The following is a 26,288-nucleotide window of genomic DNA, read 5'->3' on the forward strand; positions in this document are numbered from 1 at the left end:
TTGCAATATTCCTCTCAAAAAGATAATTAGCCCTATATTTAGGACATTTGTTCTCTCAGTGATGACTTGCATCAGGTGCTATGACATTAAAACATGGACTTCAAGTTAGTTTTTAAATTATTTCAAAGATTTTTAAGTTCCATACAAGGTCAATTTGCTGTTTGCCTTAGTTACCTGAACTTTTATCTCAGGTTTAAATCAAGGTAGGATTTATGACAAGGCAGTGCTTGACCTTCATTTTCTAAATTATTTCTTTGTAAATTTCATAATTTTAAACTCTGCCTATTACTAACCAATTCCATGAAATTTTTCACCCCTTTAATCTTGCCAAACCACTTCAAAATTCTCATGAATCAATGTAACCATTTCCCATTTTATTCATTCTGCTCTTCTGAAATCTAACACTTTAAGCCAATCTAACATTTTTAAAAATCAGTTAGTGACACCACTTCTTCCCAAGCACCTGAAAGCACACACCAACAGGCTTAAATATGGCATCTTCCCTCCAGCTGCCAAGCACCTGGAGGAACCTCATAATTGTCCTCTTGTGCTGTCCTTGTTTGGGATTAATTGATCTTACTTTACATTGTAATTCTATACTCTCTTTTCTTTGGCTTGGCTTCGCGGACGAAGATTTATGGAGGGGGTAAAAAGTCCACGTCAGCTGCAGGCATTACATACTCTACACTGTATGTAATGTTAGAGGTAACCTGTTGGTCAGTTTACAGAAGAACCGATCTCACTGTACTTTGTAGTAAATAAATTTGGAATGCCTTTGAAGGAGTCATGTGTTGCAAAGGATCCAGCTTTCTGATGGAAATTATAGTGGGAATCTCTCCCTTTATTTCTGTTTAATTAAACATAAAAGTTATTAAAACTGGCAGAAAGATTCTCTTGCGCTGATTAAACAAAAAATGCTGGAGCTACTCGGCACGTCAGGCCATCTATATGGGGAAAAACTGAGCTAATGTTTTGGGTCAAAGACCCTATGTTATGTAATTTAATTTACTAGATAACTCAAATAACATTCAAGCAAAAATTGTTCAGTAAATTTTTATATGGTGCTTGTAGCAAGTTGCTACAGCAGAGAGTGGAAGAACAACATACACTCAATGGGGTTACAGGCAAGACTGATTTATTGCACTCTCTGCCCCTGCTTATATACCCCAAGCTTCTCCCCACTGGGCCCTGTTTTCCCGCTGTTGTTGGCAGAAGTGACATCAGTGGCATTCCAGTCACTGGCCAATGTTCCTGCTACATGGGCACAATTCACATCTTACATTATGGGGCCTGTGTAGTGACCGGCTGGCTGGTGTCTATGTCTGATGGCTTGAGGTGGATGATGGTGAAAGTCTTTTCCTTACCGCTAATATCTAGCGCACATGTGGACCCATTGTGCATGGTCACTTGGTAGGACCCATCGTATGGTCGTTGCAGAGGTGAGTGGTGTGTTCCCCGTCATACAAAGACATATTTACATGTCTTTAGGTCCTTGGGGATTAATGTCTTTGGTTGGTCATGTGGCAAGGGGTATGCTGCGGCTAAAGTGCCTAGTTGCTTCCTTAGCTTATCCAACGTTGCTGTTGATGGTTCTTCTTGGTCCTTGGCAGCGGACAAGAACTCCCCTGGTATGACAAAAGGCATGGCGTACACCATTTCTGCTCCCAAGGTGTTGAAATCCTCCTTTGGTGCTCCTTGCGGATACCCAGGAGGACCCACGGTAGTTCATCTGTCCAATGCAGTCCCTTGAGTCAAGCCTTCAGAGCTGCCATCAAGTGCCTCTGGAACCAGTTTGGCATGTGGGTGATATGCCATTGCGTGGTGGAGTTGGGTTCCCAGAAGGTTGGCCAGAGCTGCCCTGAAGTGAATTGTGCACCCCTGTCAAAAGTCATAGACTCCAGCGCACCAAACCTTGCCACCCAGGAATTGATCAGTGCTCAATCGGTGCAGGACTTAGTAGTTGTTTCCGCTAGTGGAACCACTTCTGGCCACCTTGTGGAGTGGTCGACCATCATCAAAAGGTACCTTGCCCCTCCCCCCCCCCCCCCCCCCCCGGAGACCGGCAACTGTCCTACAATGTCAATGTGGGTGTGACTGAACCTTCATCGTGCTGGCTTGAAGCTTTGGGGAGGTACTTTGGTGTATGTTTGTACCTTTGACACCTGACAGACTATGGAGGTCTTTGCCCAGTGACTGACCTGCTTACAAAGTTTGTGCCAGACGAACCTGCTGGCTACCATCTTGACGGTGGTTCTGATGCTGGTTGTACCTGGATATGCACCACTTTGAAAAGCTGCTGTCTCCAGGATGCTGGTATGATGAGGCAGGACCTTCCAGTGGACATATCGCATAGTAGCGTCTGGTTGCCTGGGCTAACGGTGACATCCTCCAGCCTTAGTGCTGAGACCACCGTCTTGTATGTGGCAATCTCGGGGTCTGTGTGCTGTGTTTTGGCCAGGGCTGCGTAGTCTATCCCTGGGACAGGGTGGCATGAATCGCCAGTCGTGACAGTGCGTCGGCCACTACGTTGGTTTTACCGGTGATGTATTCAGTGTCCGTGGTAAACATGGATATGTAGTGCAGGTGTCTTTGTTGCCTGCTGACCATGGGTCTAATACCTTGTTGAGGGTGAAGGTTAGTAGATTGTGGTCTGTGAACTTTCTCTTGGAAACATAAATGTTTTTCATATTTGTTGATGATAATTAGAATTCTCTTAAAAATAGTGCAGTACCTGTCGCCATTTTAGTCAAAAAAGCTTCCCTGTTACAATATTCATCTTCATAGTCTATTATTGTTTTTCCATAAGCCCTTTCTTATAAGACAAATGATTACTTAAACAAAAGTTGCTTTTAATTATCTTTAAACATGAAAATAGAATCAAGCTTTAAATTATCACTATTTACTTACTTAATTTAACTTAATCCCCTTCTAATTCTAAGCGCGCGTGTATATAATGTGTGTGTGTAAGTTCAGAAAAGTTCTTTGGTTCACAGTCCAATCTCACTTCTCATTCCTCCAAGTTCATTGGTTGCACGCAATTCTTATAATGTGCACAGAATTAAACGTTTATATAAAGTTCACCAGACTTTGGTGCTTGAAAGGTACATGGTTACCACTCAGGAAGGTTCTTGTTGGTTTTCAGAGAGAGATTTGTTGTACATTTACTTCCATCAGCCACTTCAGTGTATTGCTGACGAAACTTGCCCCTTCAGGGTTCTCCAGATGATAATCTCTTTCTTTCAGGTCACCACAGAGTTCCTTTTTGTTGTTCCAAGTGTAACATTAGACAGCCGTTCCTCTCCTCTTGCATGAACCACAAGGGCTTTGACCAGGCTATGGGCTGGTCCACAAACTTGCCAGCTTGTCCTGTTCCAAGTTCCAGTCCCAGCTGCTTCTGTTGCCTGTAACACTGTACGAGTGATCTGTCTCTGTCTCTCTCTCTCTTCCCCCCCCACCCCCCCCGAGAGAAAGCCTGTTTGACTCTCTCTGCTTGCAGAGAGAACAGCAAGTTCTCTTCTAGACAGAAGCGCCTTCGACATGCTCTTTCATCTGGTGTCTTTTGTAAACACCAATCCATTAGTGAAGTCTCGAGCACTCTTCAGAGCTTTTGGAAAAGCTGTGAGACCCCGATATGCCTAGCATATAAGATCTGTTTTTAAAGTGTTTATTTGTGACCTACTCTTACAAACCTTTCCTAATTTATCTCCCAAAAACATATCTATGTACTCTGTCACAGCACATTCCCTGATTTTCTTCAAAAATAGAAGAAATTTAAGCTTGGATTTCCTTTGTTCTGATAAATTTTTATTGTATGGTACATAGTAATCTTAAAGATTCAACAGTGCAAAATAGATAGACCATCTGGGGGTAAAAATGTGAACTTCTGAACCAGAGATAAAGAATGTTGTTCTGCTGGAGTGCATGTTTCCTTAGGAAAAAAATTGTCAAATTAATAATAATATCCATTAATCCTTCTGTAATCCACTTCTGGTTACTGTACATCAGCCACTTCCACATACACCACCACCATGAAGACTTGACAGGTACTTTGTATCTTTTCTATAAGCTTGTTCCTGACTAAGTTGACCACTTTATCTCTTGGCACAACTTTCCTGCTGCAAGTATGTAAACAGAAAGCACTTTGATTTTTTCCTTCATATTGCAATAACTTCCTTTCCTTCCTCATGATCGCTAATCTCTATACTTTGGCCTCTTTTATGTGCTCTGTGAATCCTAATTGTTTTTTTGTTTTAACTTTGGGATAAGTTTTTGTTCACCATTTGCTCTTGTTGCAAACACTTCTTTCATCTCTCCCATGGTGGTTTTGCTTGCACTTTCTTGTCTCTTTTCTGCACCACCTCCCTCTTTCTATTCCACCTCATCCAGTCATGCCTGCAAACTAACTCCTCTGCATCAATGAAAGAAAATTGAATTTAATGCTTAAATTCCATTTTTGCCCACAGATATTCATTTCATTCTGAATAGAAATAACTTGTTTAATTACAAAAGTACATTTTAACTCTAATCATTAAAACAACAATTATCTTGTCAAATAAAATATGCTAATCCTTGCAAAATTATTTGTTAGTTATGCATTGAAATAAAATCTAAATATGGACAGATCTATTCTCATTGGGTTTTTTTTTGCCTTCACTGACCAAAAATGTACACAAATTTAAGCAGATGGCAATATATTTTAAATCTCTTTGAGCCATCTTTGACAACTTGTAACTAGCTAGCAATGCCACTGAAGAGTAGTTGTTTCACACAGGTATAGAATTTGTGTCCCAGTGCTCGGAATGAACTGATGTATTTTATGGGAATCTTCACAGATGTTCACTGTAAATCGACATGTTCTGTATGGTCACAAGCAAGCCGTAAATCTAAGATCAAAGTCACCGTTAACATACTCACTTGGATCTTGTTTAGAAATAATTCCAATATATGATTGACTCTGCATTGATTTCCATTGACTCTCTCAAACCATCAGATAACCATCAAATCAGATATCTTGTTATTTTAACTAGTGTAGTTCACTTTATTACAGTTGTTATTCCAGGGACTTTATACCATGCCACAAGTTTTTGGATACTTTGTTGGCCTCTCTCAGATTTTAATTTATTTTGCTGTTTCTCATTATTTTTTTTCATTTAGCATCTTCCTTAATTCACATCATTTTTAAAAAAATTGCTGTTACTATATGTAAACCAAAATTCATACATCTGAAATTTGATCTGTCTTTGGATTTCTAACAGGAATTTTTGATTGGCTTTTTGGATTTGTCTATTTCATTTGTCTAAGATGAAACAAATATTGAAAATGGTTCTTTGAAAGATATTTATGAAAACTACCTAAATATTGAGTTTGTCTGTAAAATACTCTAAAAATTCTTTTATAAATGTTTCTCCATATTTTAAAAAAAATTTTAACAGCACTTTAAGTTTTGACAACCTGCATGTGGCAAAAGATAAGTTAGTAGAGGCAGTCTTACTTCCTGAAATGTTTATTTCCTTGAAGCTTGTACATGTTCTGTAATTCTGAATATAAAGCAAAAAGGAGAAAAGATTTTAAATATTGAAGTGGTAGGTTTTATTTATGGCCAAATATTACATAACCTTCCATATTTTGATTCTGTTGAAGAGAACAAATTGATCTTGTGGGAATTTTTCTATAATTTTGCAAAATTCTAGTGAAAGTGAATATTTTTATCAGTCAGTTTTTTTAAAAATAAGATTTCCAAGGGTCTTCAAAATATTTGCCTGCTATTCAAAGGTCTGTTGAGTCCTCTGTCTCCTTTCTCATTGCCAAAATCAATTCTTCCCTCATCATATCCAATTCGCACCTTTTGACTCCTGTCTTGACACCTCTCCCTGCCATTCTTCAGTCTTTATTTAGATGCCTTCCTGTTTTTTGCTTATGCCTTGAAGAGCTCAGGACCAAAACATCAAATATATTACCTGTGGATGCTGCAAGACTGGCTATATGCCTCCAGCATTTTTGTGTATTTTCGTATAATCACAATGTCTACAGACTTTCATGTTTCACTTTGTTTAAGTTTTCTTTTAAAATTTAGACAAGAACCACGGAAACAGGCCATTTTACACCCAATTGCACCCACTTGACTTGCAACCTCCAGTATGTTTTGAATGGTAGGAGGAAACCAGAGCACTTGGAGGAAATCCTTGTAGACACAAGGAGAAAGTACAAACTCCTTGCAGACGGCGCAGGATTTGAGCCCTGTTCCTGATCGCTGGTGCTGTAACAGCATTGTGTTAACCGCTGTGCTAACCATGCCGCCCTCTTTTGATAGTTGCTGAGGAAAGGAGAAAATGTCTGTGATGTAACCACATCAGTTATGAATTACTGCTTTCTGCTATGAGGTGTAAAATTAAAATTCTGGAAAATGGTATTGTGATTAGTTGTTTATTGTATTAATAAATTTGTCAGCTCAAATCCAATACAGTATACTGATGGCATAGCACAGAATCAGTAACAGATGGTAAAATATCCATTTCCCAGGCATATTACAAAATGTTACAAAATGCCCAATACCTGATGGATTTGTATTCCATTTGTAATTCAACACTGAATTTCATTGTAATGAGAATGCAAAAATATCTTTAAAAGAAAACAATATTTTTGAGAGCCAGATGATCTCAAACCACCCAATAGCTTTTTCCCATGGGCTGTGAGTTTGATGAACTGTAAAAATCATCCCAATATTTATATTTTAATTTTTTTTAATGTATGTGATCATTATCTACAATTATTACATGTTTTTGTACATGCTCAATGATCTGGAGAGGCATTGTATGTGTACAATCAGATGATAATCAACTTAAACATTCATTTCGTGATGGTCACCGAAGCTAACTTGTGCATCTTAAGTTAGTTTTATCACTCGTCTTGTTTAATTTCTTGTAGGACCATCGACTTGGCTTTGAGGCACTTATGTCACTTGTCTAAGATAAAATAATAAGTCACAACTATGTCGCAGAAAAATGAGAACTTGGGGTACAACTTGCTCTAGATGCCAGAAGTTTACAATAGAAATGGAAAGAAAAATTCAACCAATGTTACTCAACCATCTTATTGATGCACGGACCTCTGAGTAGGAGTAATTGCATGGGTTTCCAGGTCACTCTGGATATTAGTGTGCATCATCTTGCAGATATCTTCAACAATGCTTAAATATTTATGTGATTTAATTTTTATTTCGCTGCTAACCAATTAAGATGTGTATTATTCAAACCTCTTTTTGTATTTGTAGTCACTACATGCGACAGATACTAGAAGCACTACGCTATTGTCATGACAATAATATCATTCATCGAGATGTGAAGGTAAGTTGATTGCCCTCTGATGCTATTCTTCTTGCAGAAAAAGCTCTGACTTGAGCTTCATTGAAGGGAAAAACTATTATCTCAAAAGCACGCTTTTTTTTCATAACCATTTGTAATTGATAAAAATAATATGCCTATATATCGTATGACAAAAGCTAAAAGAGGAGTTGAAAAATTGATAGGTATGATTTCAAGTATGGGCCAATTTTGTTGCATGCTTTATAGATGGTATAAAAGGCTGTAGTGTTTGCATTATAGATACTCATCAAATCGCTATTGAGTTTAGTATATTTGTATTTTATTGGTTGCTGATTCTGAACAGCTTTGGGATGATGCAAAGGAACCAATGTTTACCATTTTATGTACACTCTTCCAGCGCAAATGATAGAGCAGTCAGTGGCTTCACTAGGGTTGGTATCACCTCCCTCCTTTTCCTTTAATTACTACTTAATTCTCAAAAAGATTATTGATATAGGTTCACAAATACTAATTAATACAATATTGTAGCTAAAGTACCAGAAAATTTGACAAAAGCAGCGACTCTCAAAACACCAGCAGCAACAAAAACAACAGCGCGTGCTTTTCACGCATGCAAATGAAGCATCATTGTAATTTTGTAATAATAACAGCTCTGACCGGGTTGCATTAGAAGGTTCAAAAAGTAAATTAGCATAGAATTTTAGTCTTGTAGGTATATTGATGCATGTAAGCTGGGCTTAGGAAAAATGTTTTTGGGTTATAACTAACTATAGGAATATTTTTATTAAAAAATAATAAATTTCTGCTGAAACACTGCATGAAAATTTTATAGACAGTCATTTTGGTGTCACCCCTTCTGATGGTGTCACCCGGTGTGGTCTGCCCCCCCCCCCGGCATAGTGACACCACTGAGAACAGTACTGCTCAAGAACAGGCACTGTGGGCCACAATATCTGCAGTGAACATCGTACCCTAATTAAACTAAAGCTCTATGCTGCTTGCCCTTGATACATTTCCCTCTATTCACTGTACATATAACAGAAGCTTCTTAAATACAACTATAATATCTGCTTCCACCAAGGTGCCAACAATTCTTCATGTGTGTATGAATACTTGGATGTATTTTTTTTTAAAAACGCCTCACAAATCTTTTAAACTCCTCTACCCAAACCCCTACATTTAATGCATGTCCTCTAGTATTTGACAATTTTACTCTGGGAATGCTGACTGTCTATCAATGTCTCTCACAATTTTACGAGCTTCCATCAGGTCTCCCCTCAATCTCTGATGTCCCAGAAAAAGCAATCTAAATTTCTACAACTTCTCCTCGTAGCTCATACCCTCTAATCCAGGCAGCACCCTAAATAATCTCTTCTGTACCCTTCTTTCTTTAAGGCCTCCACAGCCACCTTATAATATGGTAACAAGAATTGCATACAACTCCCAAGTGCTGCCTCATCACAGTCTTGCATAGGTGCAACATGACGTCCTTTACTCTTACACTAAATAGCCTAACCAACTAGTGTGCCATGCACCTTGATCATCCAAGCTGGTTGGTGGCCACTTTCTGGAAGGTGATCCCATTGTGCATCAATATTTTTAAAGAGTTCTTCCATTTTGAATACATTATGTATAATTCACCTTAAATTTTAATCTCCCAAGATGCAACACCTCAGTTGTATGGATTACATTTCATCTACCATTTCTCTACCTATATATGTAATTGATCCATATCCTGTTGTATTCTTTGATAGCCTTCTACACTGTCCGTGACTTCACCAATCTTGGTGTCATTTGCAAATTTAATAACACACCCAACTTTTTCATCCAAATCATTTATATGCATCATAAACAACAGGTGTCCTAATACTGATCCTTGCGGAACATCAATGATCAAAGGCCTCAGACAGAGTAACACCTTTCCACCACTATCCTATGTTGTCTGTGGGCAAGCTAATTCCAAATCCTGTGATATAGTTTAGGAATCCTGGCATAACATTTTGATTCAGTGCAGATAGTAAAGCCTATGAGGTGAATTGCTATTTGGATGAAATTACCAATATGGACTAGTTTAAGAAAACTTGTTTAGGTGAATATGGATTGGTGTTTTTCTCAGAACTTGTTTTAAACAAGGTGCTTTTCCTGAAAATTTGATAAATAACAACATGATTTAATTGAATGGCAAAATAGACTCGAGACTGAGCATCCTATTCTTGTTCCTAAGTTAATAAATTGAACACTTTTTCCCTCACCTTGAACAAGTTTTTTCAGCTTATAGATTTATTTTTCACCAAGGGTCTTGATTCAAATGTCTTTCTTGCTATTTTCCTTCACTATACATTTTTTTCACAAAATGAAACCTCCTTAATGATTTCACTCTTGACATGCATCACCAACTTGTTTCACCCTTTGCTCTACTTTCTTGACTCTTAACTCATGTTTCCAATTATGTTTGCTGCCACCTCTTCAGTGGAAATAAAGTTAATAAATAATATTTCCTTTCTAGAATCAGAATAGTTTATATTTTAAATGATTTCCTTTCTTTGGACATTGTTCCTCCTTGCAGAACCCCTTTTATAACCTCCACTTCTGTGATCTTTAGAATAAAATACTGCCTCAAATCTGGATCTGTTCTTCCATCAATCTTTGAAATTCGGTCAATTTTCCACCTTCCACCACAAAACCAACTGCAATGTTTGGCCCAATTTTTTTGTTTCCATCTGTTTGGCATGATTCCTTATTCTTTGGATTTAGATTTCAAATTTACTGTCAGAGTACATACTCTGATCTCCTTTTCCTGAAGGCACATCAGAATTGCCACTAATTGGTAGTGCAAAAAATAAACTACATAGTGTAAAACATGTAAACAGAGAACAATAAATAGATAACAAATGTAAACAAACTGTGTAGCCTTCCACATTGTTCACTACCTTGCTTTTGCTATCTCAGTCAGTGAGCTTTTTCTGACTATTGAAATGTTATCTAAGCATCCTCTGCATGACTGACATTTCCCAATCCTAAATCATCAATTGAGGAGTCCCAATATTTCTTTCATTCTCCTGGAGTTCCTAACTACTTCTGCATCTTGTTAACGTCATCAGTGGCATGAGATCAGATTCTACAAATGCAGAGGTTAAAGTAAGTTACTACTTCAGAACTTCTTTTAGATCCTCTTCAACCTTTGTACAATCAAACACACTGCTTGTATGTTATCCATTTGAAATTACCATAAGTTTTTCCAATTAAATTTCAGGTTGTTGTAATCAGTTCCTGGCACAAACTGACTATTCTCTGTCTCAGTCAAATAAAATGCTTGCTGTCTGAATATTCTCTTTGACCCAATTACAGAAAGCCATAATTTTTGATATTGACAGCATTGTCTTCCTTTTATACATTTGTTCCTGAAACTGTGCATTTCGAGGCTCAATTACTTTTCTGTTCTTGTGGCTATCTTCACAACTTAGCATCCTTGATAAAAAGTTTAACTAATTCAAAACTTTCACTTGCTGAAAATTCCACTCCACATCAAGTCAGATTCATTGTCTTCTCTAAATTTTATCAGCTTCATGATACCTCCAGAGATTTAAAATCCTCATTCTTATGGTTTACTTTTTATGTGGGCTAGCTTTTCCTTATCTTTGAAACCTCTATCAGACTTGAAACCCTCCCAATTCTTCAAGTTCTGACCTTTTTGTGTTTTTCCCTTGCCCCAACTCTCCAACTTTGAAACCTATGATTATTTAAAAATTTCAAACATACAACACAGTAGCAGGTTCTTCTGGCCTACAAACCCATGCTGCCCAAGTACACCAATTAACCTATAAACCCTGTTTGCTTTTGGAAGGTGGGAGGAAACCAAAGTACCTATAGGAAACCTATGCAGACACGGAGACTGTACAAACTCCTTACAGACAGCACTGATTCGCTGCCGCTCTAATACCAATGTGCTAACCTCTACACTACATGCTGCCTCAGTCCTTGATGATAAGTTGTTCCCAGAATGTAGAGGAAGTATAGTCTTTCCAAAGGTGTAGGTTGAATTGCAAATTACACTAAATCAGGGTGAAAATTTGTTGTGAGTTGTTTGTGTTAAACATTATATATCATTGGTTTTGCGTTTATTCTTCATGTTTTGAATTTGGAATAAATGTAATTGAATTTCAGAAGGTGAGTGTACCATTCATTCATGGCTTTACACATGGAAGGCAATTCAGCACTGCTGGAACTGAGGGTGAAAGTTATCTTTACTATCTTCTATGATGTGCCAATTTTGTATCCAACTTACCGAGTCACTGTGGATCCCGCTTGACCTGATGCTCTGGATCAGTCTAGCATAAGGGACCTCGTTAAATGCTTTATTAAAGTCTGTGTAGACAACTTTCTTCCATATCCTCCTTAATCATCTTTGTCACTTCCTCAAAAAACTCTAATCAAATTTGTAAGACACAACCACTCCACCCAAAGCCATGTCGACTATCTCCAATTTCCATGTTTTTCCAAATGTCTGACCAAAAGAATCTTGACCAAAAGAATCTTAACCAACCTATATGCTCATGGGTTGTCCACATTTTACTTAGTGGTACAACATTGGCTATTTTCTGCTCCTCAGGTGCCACACTCATGGCTAGGTCAAGGTCTCTGCAATATCCTCCCCTGCGTCTGTCAATACCCTGAGATAGAACCCTGGGAACTTACCAATCTTAATGTTTTTCAACATATCCAAGACCACCACCTCCCTACTATCAATATATTCTAGAATATCAAAGTACCCCTCCCTAATTTCACCAGCATCCACATCCCTCCCCTTTGAAAACCAGTGAGAAGTACTGATTAAAGACCCCTCCCACTTCCCAAGACTTCCGTAGATGCTGGATAGCCCATCTGTGCTGACCAACTTGCCAATGTATTCATGGATATCTTCAACATCTCACTCCAACACCTGTTTCAAGCAGGTGTCAATTGTACCGGTGCCCAAGAAGAATGTGATAATCTACCTAAATGACTATCGACCTCTGGCACTCCCATCAACAGTGATGAAGTATTTTGAAAGGCTGGTGTTGAAGTGTATCAGCTCCTGTCTGAGCAGTGACATCGATTCGTTCCAAAGCGACAAGTCTAGGGAGCTCCCATCTCACTTGCTCTACACAAAGCCTAGAACACCAAGACAGCAAAGATAAATACATCAGGATGTTCTTTATCAACTACAGTTCAGCATTTAACACCATCATCCTCTCAAAACTGATCAGCAAACTCCAAGACCTGGGATTCAACACCCCACTGTGTAATTGGATCCTGGATTTCCTCATCTTCAGACTACAATCAGTGAGGATTGATAAGAACATCTCCTCCACAATCTCCATCAATACCAGAGCACCACAGGGCTGAGTCCTTAGTCACCACTCTACTCACTATAAACCTATGCCTGTATGGTTAGAAGGACTATGAAAACTTGGCTGAATGGGGCACCAACAACAACTGTACACTCAATGTCACCAAAATCAAGGAGCTGATTGTTGACTTCAGGAAGGGAAAACCAGAAATCTATGATCCAGTGCTCACTGAGGGACCAGAGGTGAGGAGGGTGAGCAAATTTTAAGTTCTTGGGAGTAACAATCTCGGAGGATCTCTCCTGGACCCAACACATAAATGGCATTGTGAAGAAAGCATGTTTGCATCACTACTTCTTCAGGAGTTTGAGGAGGTTTGGTATGACATCAGAAACCTGGAAAATTCCTACAGATGTGTGGTGGAAAGTGTGCTGACTGGCTGCATTATGGTCTGATATGGGGAGACCAATACCCCTGAGCATAAATCTCTGCAAAAAATAGTGGACACAGCCCAGGACATCACAGGCAAAACCCTTCCCTCCATCGAGAACATCTACAGGGTATGCAGTCGTCAGAGAGCAGCAACAATCATCAAGAATCTACCACACCTAGCACGTGCTCTGTTCTCACTGCTGCCATCAAGAAAAAGGAATTGATGCCACAAGACTCGTACCACCAGGTTCAGCTGGTGTCCACCATCAGCTCCAACAACAAACTTAATCAGGGACTTATTTAAGGACTCTTACTTTTGCACTTGATTTTTTTTCTTTCTCTTTATTGCACAGTCAGTTTGTTTACATTTCATTATTTGTTTGCATGTGTATGTTGAGTCAGCTTTTTCTTGCAATCCTTACAAATGCTCATTTTTGCTGCGCCCACAGGAAAAGGAATCTCGGGGTTGTATGTGATGTCATGTATGTACTCGGCCAATAAATCTTAAATCAAAATATCTACCTGCTGAGCTCCTCTAGCATAAATTGCCTCCTTTGTCCTTGTGTAGAACTACTCCTTCCCTTTCTACTCTTTTGTTCCTCTTATGTATAAAATGCCATGGGATTCTACTTTCTAAATTCATGGCTCCTTTATCCTAATTTCTTGATCAAGTTCTTTATTTTCTTAGGGTATTGTATGATTTCAGCTGCCTGAACTTTCCATATGCTTTTTCTTTTTAACTAAACATACAAAATCCCTTGTCATTAAAAACACAAAACTGCAGAAGTAGCTCAGCAGGTATAGCAGTGTCCCTAGGAGGCAAATGTATATAACTGTCATTTTGGCTTGAGCTTGTACAATTTTACTTCCAATGGATACTGCAAGACTTGATGTGTTCCTCCAGCATTTTTTGCTCTTACTACAATCACAGAGTCTGCAGACTTTTGTGTTTCACTCAATACAGTAAAACCTCGTTAGAACACGGTAGTTTGGGTCCAAGATTTCATACTGCATTACAGCCGAGGCACGGAGCAGATGCATATATGTCAGAGTGCCCCGTGTTGGCAGCCCCTGTCCCCGCTAACCCGCCCGCTGGCGTGGAACATCAGTGCAGGGATGGCTAGCGTGGGATGTCATGGCAGGGGCGCCCCTTAGCAATTTGGGGTCCACAGAAACCCGCACTATAAGCAATTCGGCGGATTAACGAATCACGTTCTAACGAGATTTCAGTTTATCAATTGTCATAAAGGTTCCTGAACCTTGCCATCCTGTCATCTTCATAAGAATATGTTGGCCTTGGATTCTAATCAACAAGCCTTTTAATAGATTCCCTCAGGTCAGATGTGGATTTACACTCCTAATTAACTTTCTCAGTTGTTGCCTTAACTGCTGCAAATAGACCTCAATTTAACACTTTCAACCAATGGCTATTGTTTTCTTTATCCATAATATCTTAAAATTTACAAAATGTATTGTTATTTTCCCAAAATATTTCTTCACTGAAATCTCAGTGTCGCCAAGCTAATTCCTCAATATAAGGACCACTAAGGCCCCATCCCAGTTGGAAAATGTACAAATTGTTTAAAGAATCCCTCCTGGATCCATTTAACAAAGTCAGCCAGAAGAACCTGGTACTGATGGAGTCCCGATCAATATTGGGGAATTTCAAATCATACGTGAGAAAAACACTTATTTTTAAATTTTTCACTGATCTGCCTCCATATCTATTCCTTTAGCTTCCAAGGGCTATCACAAAATCCATAGTATAATCCTATTAGAAGAGGTTGTCCTTTATTCCTGAGTTCGACCCATATGGTCTTGCTGGTTGAGCCCTCCAAGATGACTTCTCTTTGTGCCAATGTGACATTCTACCTAATCAGTAACACAACACCCCACCTCTTTTAGATTCCTATCCATCATTTCTGAAACATTATTCTGTGGAACATTAAGCTGATGGTCCTGCCCTTCTCTCAACCAAGTTTCTGTAATGGCTACAATTTGTACTAATTCAGGGTCTGCTTATCTTCCTCGTGATATTCATTGAATTAAAATAAATGCACTTCTGATCCTCATTCTTTTTTTTTTAATTTTTTTTATTTTTCACACTATGAACCATATTAACCAAAATACACACAAACATTTCCCTCTTGAATATACTCAGTGTCATTTTCTCCCCTTTTTCCTCCCTCCCTCCTTCCCACCTCCCTCCCTCCTTCCCACCCCCCTCCCTACCCACTAAACGTTCAACATATACAATACAATAAACCCATTAAACAATGTCATCACACAATGAAAATAAACAAGAAAACTGTGTCATCTACTTTTGCACACTGGGTCAGTTCATTTCGTCTTCTCATTCTATAATTTTAGGGGGTGGAGGTCCGCGGTAGGCCCTCTCTGTTGTGTTCCATGTATGGTTCCCAAATTTCATCTTTCTTGATGTGTTTGTTATCCTGGCCCTATCTATCTGTTTTTCTTGCTTGACTTCATCTCTACCTTCTCCGTCAATCCATCTGCTGATCTACTCTAGACCCCATCCCTCACGACATGTGTTTAAACCCTCCCAAGTTGCAAACTTGCCTGCAAAGATATTGGTGCTTTTTTTTGTTTGGCTGCAACCTGTCATTGTATTAGTCCCATCTGCCCTGCAAGAAATGTCAATGATCCAATTTTCCAAATCTCTTCTTCCTACACAAGTTCTTAGTCCATGCATTCAACTGTATTTTCTTCCTATTTCTGGCCTCAGCATGTGGAATAATCTCCAGGTTGCAATTCTAAGTCCTTTTTAACTTTTTACCCAAATTCTCTGCAGAGCTCATCCCTTTTCCTGCTTATGTCATTAGTATCTAAATAGACCGTGAGCTCTGGCTGCTAATCCTCCCCTTTCAGAATGTCCTGTACCCACTTGGGCACTCTTGACCCTGGCACTATTCGAGGCAATACACTATCCTGAAGTCTTGCTCATAACCACAGAAATCTCCTTGTGCCCCTGATTCTGAAATCTTCTATCACTATAATTTACCTAAACTTTGACCTCCTCTGCCACACAACCCCGAGTGGCTAGCAGAGATTTACAAGTATGCTGTTGGGCTTGGTGAATTATGGTTACATGGAAAATCTATTGGGCTTTGAGTTGTTGTCTTTGGAACAATGGAGATTGGGGGAAGATTATTTTTAATTGAGGCCTTGATAAGATATTCAGGGATTATTTTCTTTTCGAAGCGAATAACTATGGGGGTACAGATTTAAATTAATTAGTAAATAATTTGAGATCATTTCATTCAGTGGAATAATTTGGGTCTGGAAGTTTGAAAGAATAATGGCAGCATTGGAATAGAACCTGATTGAACTTTTGAAGAGCCAAAATGTGAGAATCTGAAAATGGAACATAGATGTGATTGACAGAATACCTACCACACATTTCTTTAATTGCTTTCTTGCATTGCTTTCTCAATCAGCCAATAATTATGTTTTAACTTATTGATTCAATTATATTTATTAATTTGAACATGGAGAGTAAAATAAACCTGATGCATAAATTGCTCTGCAGAGACATCTGGTGATGAGACCTATAATTGTTGGAGGAAACGTTTTCCTTGATCACCAACTCCAGTGCTTCTGTCCTCTTCCTAACACTGGTTATTTGTATATTTGTCTTTTAACCCCAAGCTCAATTTTGATCTGGATAGACGTTGACATTGATTTTTTTATGTTACTTGACATTTGTAATAAAGTGGACAAATATTTTTAGTAGTGTCATGGTTCACCATTATTTGCACTATTTATTATTCTAGATATAAAGTTGATTGGCTTGGATTCTCTGAAGTGCTTCAGAGACCACTCTCACTCTTAATTTTGCATCACCAGGCACATCACTTTGGAGAAAAGAGGACCATAGGCAATTAATATGTACATTTTTGAAATCTCCCTAAATAAACAGAAGCTACATGGATGCATAAAGAGATCTGATGCTTTAGAGGCTAAGTTTTAACTCTATCACGAGTAAATACCAACACTTGGATTATGGTCACTAGTCCTAAAGAGCTTATCCACTCATTCATCAGCCTCTTGCCTCACCTGATTTCCACAAAGGAGATCAAACGTTGATCTCTCTTGAAGAGCTATCTACATATTTCTGGAAAAAACTTTCCTGGTTATTCTTAACCTTTTTTGGTCCATTTGATCCCTCAGCACTGTGGCAGTCTCAGTCAATATTATGAAAGTTAAAAATCATTTACTATTGCAACCAATATATTCAATCCCCAATGTGATCTCCCTACATATTTGCTACACCAGTTCAGTGGTTCAAGAACCTGAATCCCTCTCTCCTGCATCAGCTCCTCAGTCATGCATCTGTTGCCCTCCTCATCCTGCCCTCACAAGCTTGTGACACTGGGACTAATCCAGCTATTTAACTTGCTATCTAACTCCCTACCTTCACTCTTCAGGATCTAATCCCTTTGGGACCAATGGTATAAGCAGACAATGTGTACAATGACCTCTAACTATTCACTTGGAGTCCCTCATGACCCTGGCACCCTAGAGTGACCTGGAGTCTCCTATCATTACTGATTTTCTTGTCTCCACACTTCCCAGATGTGTATCAGAGCCAGTCGTTATTTCACAGACTTGGCGGCTGCTGCTCTCTTCTAAAAGGCTATTCTACCCCCTGCATTCCCATACAGTATCCAAAATTATCTATTTGTTACTGAGGGGAATTCTGCTTTTCCTTATCTACTCCCTCTACTTTTTTCTGGCAGTCACCCTAACACCCTTTGTCTATACCTTTGGCAGGATGACTTCACTATGACTCCATTCTCTGATACTGTCTGCATCCAGCTTCTCAATGCAGTTGGTCAGTGCCTGCAGCTGGGCACACACTCTGTAGATATGGGACTACCCTGATTGCCATCTTTAAACCATTCAGGCTACAGAGGAAAGTAAAAGATCTTATTTCACTTTGCCACTGCTCATTGTTGCACCAAAGTCTGTCGAGACAAAGCCAAACATAGCACTTCAATCCCTCAATGGGATCTCTGCTGTAGCTCAATTTTAAAAAAATCTTTCTGCTGGGCATTACCTACTAGGTTCATTAGCTAGGTTATCTAATGTTAACTCCTCTTGCTTCCATTTTTTCGTTTAAAATGTTTCTAAATCCCAATTTTTAAATTATACTTTTGATCCTCTGTCCTTTTATTTTGTTAAATAGGTTAATTATACTTCTCTGAATGTGTTTCACTGTTCTTCTACAACTACAAATGCAAGTTTTTTAATTAGATACAATGTTAAATAGTGTCCATTCTGCACCTACTGTAATCTCCTGCATATCAAAGCTTTGCTTGTACCCTTAACCATTAAAACCTTCCTAAATTCCCTCTATTCCATTTCTCCTTGCTCTTCTTACTCCCTATAATTGATCTCCTTAATTACAATCCTTAGTTTCTTATTCCACTCCATTCACCTGATCTTGCTTAAGCTCTTGTCACTTTTGAATGTGAGCCTTTAACTGAAAAGCTCCTTTCTTAAACTTGTTACTATCAATGTATAGGTTTTGGTTATCTATACTGACTTGGTTTTGGCTCCATTAATTTTTGTTTCCACCACATTTTTATTGACATTTCCAGTCAAGTCCCTGCATCAGGACTTAGAGTGAAGAAGGAGGATGGCTGGTAGAAAGAAGGGAGGGGTGAGATGGACCAGTTAGATGTCCAGTAAACTGAGGAGAGATGAAAAATGATGTGCAGTTGGAGCCAAATAAAGTGGAGTTGGGTGATAGAAGTAGATGGGAGCAGACATGGAGGTGGGGGGGAGGGGAGGGAAGATAAAATAGAACTTGGTATGAGGAGGGGAATGAATGTAGGTAAATAAAAAAACATGGGAGGGTCAGAGATGAATTGGAAGAAGAGAAAGGGAGCACAGGAATTGAGGGTAACCTGAGTTTAGAAATTTCAGTAGCAGAGTTTTTGACAACTTGGGTATATTTTGTAAATAGCAATAATTTATTGTAGATCCTGTACTGATATTTGGGGTGCTGGTTCACATTAACACTGTACCAGAAGTTTTGAATACAAGTTGTGTGCTTAACTGCAGTGTGACAACATTCTTAATATTTTCTGGCCTTCTACCAATCAATGTGTCCAAAGAATCAACCATATTTTCATCCAAATATGTTTGTTTGAAGTTTCTTAACATTGTAACCATATTTTTGGACTAAGCAAAAACTATTTTGTCAGTTTTTTTGCATGTTTCAGAATTGTAGAGCACAAAGACTGGTGCTTTCACTCCATCTCATCCTGGCCAACTGTGATCTCTATCTCTGCTATTGAGGATTGTTTTCAGCATTTCTATGTCATGAGTCACTTTAAAAACTGAAGTTCTCTGAATGCGTGTACTGAAATGCAATGAATCTTTTGAGGACTGAAGTTTTGTTGGTTTTGCACTTTGTTCAGCAGATTTAAATCTGGTCTCATTTCATGGATTTTATTTTGACTTCCATCTTTATTGTTCCGAAGAAATCAATTCTCCACATGTAATCTATCGAGCAGTTCTTCCTTTATTATTTCCCAGCATTAAATCCAATCCAGATTGAAATGACGTTGTTAAGACTTTCTCCAAGTCTTTCTCTAAATCATCCCGGTGCCCTAGAAGAGGAGTGTGAGCTGCCTCAATGACTATCGCCCAGTAGCACTAACATCTACTGTTATTAAATGCTTTGAGGCTGGTCGTGGCCAGAATTAACACGTATAATCGCAGTTGTTCCACAGCAGAGGCAATATTGCTGACTCTCCATTCAGCTCTGTATCACCATGAAAACAGCAACTTACATATGGCTGCTCTTCAACTACATCTCGGCCTTCAATACCATTATACCCTCAGTTTTGCTAAAGAAGCTACAAATGCTAGGCCTCTGTACACCCACCACCACCCCCCCCCCCCCCCCCCCCCCCACCGCAACTGGATCCTTGACTTTCTCATTGGAAGACCACTGTTAGTATGTATTACAAACAACATTTCTTCCTCACTGATTATCAACACAGGCGCACACCAAGAATACATGCTTAGCCCACTGCTCTACTCATTATGCACCCACAAGTGTGTGGTCAGGCACAATTCCAACGCTATCTACGTTTGCCAGTTGTGGGCAGAATCACAAACTGCAATGAGGAAGTGTACAGGAGGGAAATGGATCAGCTTGTTGAGTGGTGTCACACTAAAAACCTTGCCCTCAATGTTAGTAAAACCAAGGAGATGATTGAGGACTTCAGGACAAACCAGTCCTCATTGAGGGCTCAGTAGTGGAGAGGGTCAAGAACTTCAAATTTCTGGGCATCACCATCTTTGAGGATCTGTCCTGGAGCCTCCATGTGATGCAATCACGAAGCAGGCTCACCAGCGGCTATACTTTGAGATGTTTGAGGAGATTTGGTATGTACCGAAGACTCTCGAAAACCAGGTGTATAGTGGAGAGCATTTTGACTGGTTGCATCACTGTCTGGTATGGGGGTACCAAAACTCAGGACAAGAATAAACTCCAGAGGGTTGTTAACTCGTCCTGCGACATCATAGGCACCAGACTTGACTCCGTCGAGGACATCAATATGAGGTGGGGTCTTAAAAAAAGCCATCACCCAGACAATGCCCTCTTCACTCTGCTACCACTGGGATAAAGGTACAGGAGCTTAAAGACGAGCACTCAGCGGCCCACAAGGACAGTTTCTTCCCTGAATGAACCAAAGACACTGCCTTACTTTCTTGGACACTTTTTTTCTATTGTTGTAAGATGGTTATAATATGAATATGCTGCAAAACAATGAATTTTGTGACTTGTTCATGACAATAAATCCTGATTCTGATATTATAAATGCCCTTTTGAGACCAATTTAGTCATTCCTCGCTATGTTGTACCTTGTGCGTTCTTCACTCAGAGTGGTAAACTTTCAGAATTCTCCACACAGAGGTAGTGGAGGCTCAGTCATTTTATTCATTCAAAGCAATCATTAATATATTTCTTGGTATTGAGAGTCAGAGATGATGAGAATGATGCTGGAAAGTGGAAATGAGGTAGAAATCAACCATGATCTTGATGGCTGGCCGAGAGTACTCAAACAGGCTATTTAGCCTATTCATGGTACTATTTCTTGCATCCTTTTTTAATCATATTAGTGTTCTCAGCTAATATGAAAGTTGCAAATTTGTTTTTGTTTCTCATAGTAAGTTGATTTCCTCATCTCTGCACCATCATAGTGTAATATAATTTTCTATTGTTTTTTAAACCTCATGAAATGCTTGAAACAATGTGAAAAATCCAGCTCTGCTTTTACAAAGCCGCCCCCTCCCCGATCAATTCTCTCCTTTCCTCTCCTGTCCTCCAATCCATATCCAATTAACACCTTTTGTCTGTTGATTTGTTCTCCTCCCCCTGCCTTTTCCTCACTTCTCCCCCTTTTTATTCTGCGCAAACCTTGAAGAAGGGCTCAGGTCCGAAACATCAGTTATATATATTTACCTCCAATGGATACTGCAAGACCTGCTGACCTACAGTCACAGCTTCTGCAGACTTTTGTATTTCACTCAATTAAATACCACATACATGTTATTCCTCTTCAATTCTGCCCTTTCTTAGGGCCTATTTCAAGTGTTGATTTCTTCATTAAAACTTATTTTATGTCAGAGTCACTTTGTCAATTCTCATTGAGATTTGAAGTACTGTATTTAGATTCGGAGGGATTACAGAATTTTTAAAATTTTCTTTGGCCCAAAGTTATCAAAACAGCAAAAGTAGAGGTCAGCGTCTTCCAAATAGGAACAATACTTTTTATTCCACCTCTTTGAGCTCTGCTCCTGGTTCTCCTTTGCATTGGAGGGCACTAGGGAAATGAAATGTTGCCTTCATCTTAAGGTAGAAGGAGGCCAGACAGTAATCGGGGGTGGGGGGGAGTAGGGGTGTTAAATTTCAACTCCTTTTGTTCTTTTTTTCTTTGTTCAATAACTTCCCTTTTGCTTTAATTTCAATCCTCCTGTCATGTTTTTCAAATATGCCTGACAGAATTCCCAGGATATACAGTGCCCTCCAAAATGTTTGGGACAAAGACACTTTTTATCTTCATTTGATCCTGTGCTCCACAGTTTTAAATTTGTAATCAAACAATTCACATATGATTAAATTGACATTCCAGATCTATTCAATATTATTTGTGTACATTTTGGTTTGACCATGTAGAAATTGCAATGCTTTTTATACACAATTTTCCCAGTTCAAGGCACCATAATGTTTGGGACATTTGATTTAACGTGTTGGCGATTACCCAGGTATGTTTAATTGCTTCACTGATGCCAGTATAAGAAAGCTAGGCTTGTTTCTCAGCTTTTGATCATCTTTGAAGTCTGCAGTTGCCATTTTTGAATATGAGGATCAGAATTGTGCCAATGAATGTCAAAGAAGCCATAATGAAACTGGAAAAACAAAAATAAAACAGTAAGAGACATCACACAAACCTCAGGATTACCAAAAACAACTGTTTGGAACATGATTAAGAACAGAGGGTACTGGTGAGCTCGTGTCTGAGCGGCAATGTAGATCTGTTTCAGTTCGCCTATCATAAGTCTATGGAAGATGCCATCTCAGTAGTTGTATACAATTCCCTGGAACATGCATTTATCAGGAAGATTTTTATTGACTACAGTTCAGCATTTAACACAATCATCCCTTCAAAATTGATCAGCAAACTCCAAAACCTGAGAGTCAACACCCCACTGTGCAAATGGATCCTGGATTTCTTCATTTCCAGACCACAATCAATGAGGATTTGTAAGAGAATTTCCATCCTACGGATCATCACAGGGCTGCGTTCTTAGTCCCCTGCTCTACTCACTTAACACCTATGATTGTGTGGCTTGGTACGGCAATAACACTATCTACAAATTTGCCGATGATACCATGGTAGTGAGTTGTATAAAGTAATCTTATAGGAGGGAGGTTAAAAACCTGGCTGAATGGTGAACCAACAACAAACTTGCATTCAGTGTCACCAAAACCAAGGAGCTGATTGTTGACTTCAGGAAGGGAAACCCAGAGGTATACGATCCAGTGATCATTGGGGAGATCAGAGGTGGAGAGAGTGAGGAAATTACATTTCTTTGGAGTCACCATCTCAGAAGATATTTCCTGGACCCAACACACTAATGGCATCATGAAGAAAGCATGTCAGCAACTCCACTTTCTCAGGAGTTTGAAGAGGTTTGATGTATCAGAAACCCTGGCAATTTTCTACAGAGGTGTGGTAGAAACTGTGCTGACCAGCTGCATCTTGTTCTGCTATGGAAAACACCAATATCCCTGAGTATAAAACCCTACAAAAAGTAGTGGACATAGTTCAGAACATCACAGGCCAAACCCTCCCCACCATCGAGAACATCTACGGGAACGCTGCTGTCGGGAGGGCAGCAGCAATCATCAAGGATCCACACCATGCAGCACATGCTCTACTCTTGCTGCTGCTATTGGGAAAGAGGTCTAGGTGCCATAAGACTGACACCATCAGGTTCAGGACAGCTGCTACCCCTCCACCATCAGACTCCTCAACAACAAACTCAAAGGGACTCATTAAAGGGCTCTTATATTTGCAACATCCACTCACTGGGCTGCTCCTTTGCCTTACCCTCCTTTTATTGGCCCTTGACCAATTAATCCAGTCATTCTCTCCACGCTCCTCCTCCTCTGAACACTGCCTGAACTCCGGTCGCCACCTCCTCTACTCACTACTTGAACCAACTAGGCCCGAGCCCCGGTAAGCACCAGAATTTATAGGCTTACCTTTCTCCTTACTCTCTCCACACTCCTCCTCCTCAGAAATGTTTAAATTTGTATCATTTAAACTTGTGAACCTTGACTCTTTAGGATATGCAACCTGCTGAATGAATAAAATGTATTTAATCAAATATCAATGAAACAGCCATACTTTAAGTGTCAACAATTGTTTATTGACATCATTACAGCGAACTTAAATAATTAATTGGACTTGTCCAATTTCATACAGAAACAATTTAATTGTCTCTTAGCAATTCAAAATTGACTGGTTTGGTTATTACATGGTCAAGAAAGTGCTATAAACTGATGAAAATTTAAAATTCCAGAGTCCACTTGCATCTCGGGACTAACATCTTGGTGAAAGCAGGCATTAATGAAATTCACCATAATGTTTAATGTAATCAGCACTGTCTTTGGTTGACATAAGAAAAAGATTTTAAGGTAAAGATCTCAGACCTATTCCAAAACTCGCGGTCTACCAGGCAACAATGACCAGTCCCCCATCACCCACGGAGATTTGGATCACTGCAGACAGCTCAGGGAACGTGAAAGGAGGCACCAATGGTGCCTCAGCAAAATTCTCTAAAATCACTCCTTTAAGAACAGTCTTTCCAAGCCTGACATCCCCAACATGGTGGCTCTAAGTATACTTGGTTGACTTGTTGGGCAGCATCAGGCAGATTATTTGAGTTGCATGACTGATGCCATATTCCTGAAACGTTTTGTCATGGTAAGTGATCACCAGATGGATAGAGGAAAAGAGGCAAAAATATATTCAAAAGTCTTGAAAAGGTACAAATGCCTCATTCATTCTTGGGTATCTCTGGACTGTGACAGGAGATTTGAAATGATGTGGGAGAACCTATCCATGGATTGGGAAGATAAAAGCCATGCCTAAACATCAAAAGTGTACAATTCAGTCACCTGCCTTTTGAGGCACCTGCTGGCCTATATGTAGAAGAGTTGGCAGTTCCTGCAGTGGACTCATCAGTCATCTCAGCCCACAAAATCAGAATGGAAGCAAGTCCTCAGTCCAGTTTACTGCCTGATAATGATTACACACAGACCTCTCACACAAATGCCAATGTGATAACTCTGATTTAGTGATGTTGATTGAGGAATAAGTATTGTCACGGCCCAAAAGCCAGACTTTACTTCTCCTTAAAATAGTTCTTTGGTATATTTTCACCTCAGCAAGCAGGCAGGCTTCAGCTGAACATCTCACAGCTCTGCTGATAGTTTAGTACTCCATCACTGCTGCATTGGAGGGTCGACAGAGATGAGTGGGATATGAACTCAATCAATTAAGCCCCGGTTGGCACAATAAAATATCAAAAATTTTAAAAAGGAACTGAGAATGAGCATAAATATGTATTAAAGTTTGATATTGTTGTGCTACATAGGTGTAGTTGTGAATATTAAACTTTGCACAAGATGATTTAGTTTCATTAAAAGATGCTCATAAAAAATAAATTATCATAATTTCTTGTTTTGGGTGTACCAGCAGAGGAGTAAGACTATTTGGAACATATGAAAGAGTCTACAAAGACAGGAGCCAATGTTTTATAATTTTGAGGAAGCAAAAGTTAAACGACAATTATCAGTGGACTTTATTTTTTTAAGTTGAGCAAGTAACAAAAAAAGCCCTTCATACAAACTGAACTGTTGTGAATTGAACTCTGGTAACTTGCCAGCAAATAATTGCCTTTGGCCAAAATTGTTCATGTCGGCCAATTTGCTCAATGGAGCTAATTCCATTTGCCTGTGTTTAGGCTGTATTCCTCTGAACCATTCCTCTTCATAAACATGTACAAATATCTTTTTAAACATTGTAATTGTATCAGCTGCTATCACTTCCTCTATCAACTTCTTCCATACAAGTCATCCTCCATGCAGGGAGAGTTGTTCCTTTGGAATTTTCCCTCTTTAAATCTGTTTTAGATTCCCATACCCTAGGTAGACTTCTATGACTATTTCCCTCATGCTTTTGTATATGAATGAGGTCTATCCAGTCACGCCTAGCTCAAGCTCTCCAGTCCCAGTAACATCCTTGTGAATATTTCCTCTTTTTTCTTTCTTTCTTTGGCTTGGCTTCGCGGACGAAGATTTATGGAGGGGGTAAAAGTCCACATCAGCTGCAGGCTCGTTTGTGGCTGACAAGTCCGATGCGGGACAGGCAGACACGGTTGCAGCGGCTGCAGGGGAAAATTGGTTGGTTGGGGTTGGGTGTTGGGTTTTTCCTCCTTTGCCTTTTGTCAGTGAGGTGGGCTCTGCGGTCTTCTTCAAAGGAGGTTGCTGCCCGCCAAACTGTGAGGCGCCAAGATGCACGGTTTGAGGCGTTATCAGCCCACTGGCGGTGGTCAATGTGGCAGGCACCAAGAGATTTCTTTAGGCAGTCCT

At 39.4% G+C, this 26,288-nt stretch overlaps 1 protein-coding gene across 7 annotated transcripts in view; it reads left to right on the top strand.

Moving 5' to 3' along the window:
• The window catches only part of caska (calcium/calmodulin-dependent serine protein kinase a), a 309,385-nt gene that overhangs the window by 92,605 nt on the left and 190,492 nt on the right, over window positions 1–26,288 (top strand). For all 7 annotated transcript variants that reach the window (XM_069889306.1, XM_069889307.1, XM_069889308.1 and 4 more), the window contains one exon: window positions 7,271–7,343. In XM_069889306.1, the coding sequence (XP_069745407.1) occupies window positions 7,271–7,343 (73 nt within the window). The remainder of the gene's footprint in view (window positions 1–7,270; window positions 7,344–26,288) is intronic.

Source organism: Narcine bancroftii, chromosome 7, assembly GCF_036971445.1.
Source record: "Narcine bancroftii isolate sNarBan1 chromosome 7, sNarBan1.hap1, whole genome shotgun sequence".
NCBI classification, from domain to species: domain Eukaryota; kingdom Metazoa; phylum Chordata; class Chondrichthyes; order Torpediniformes; family Narcinidae; genus Narcine; species Narcine bancroftii.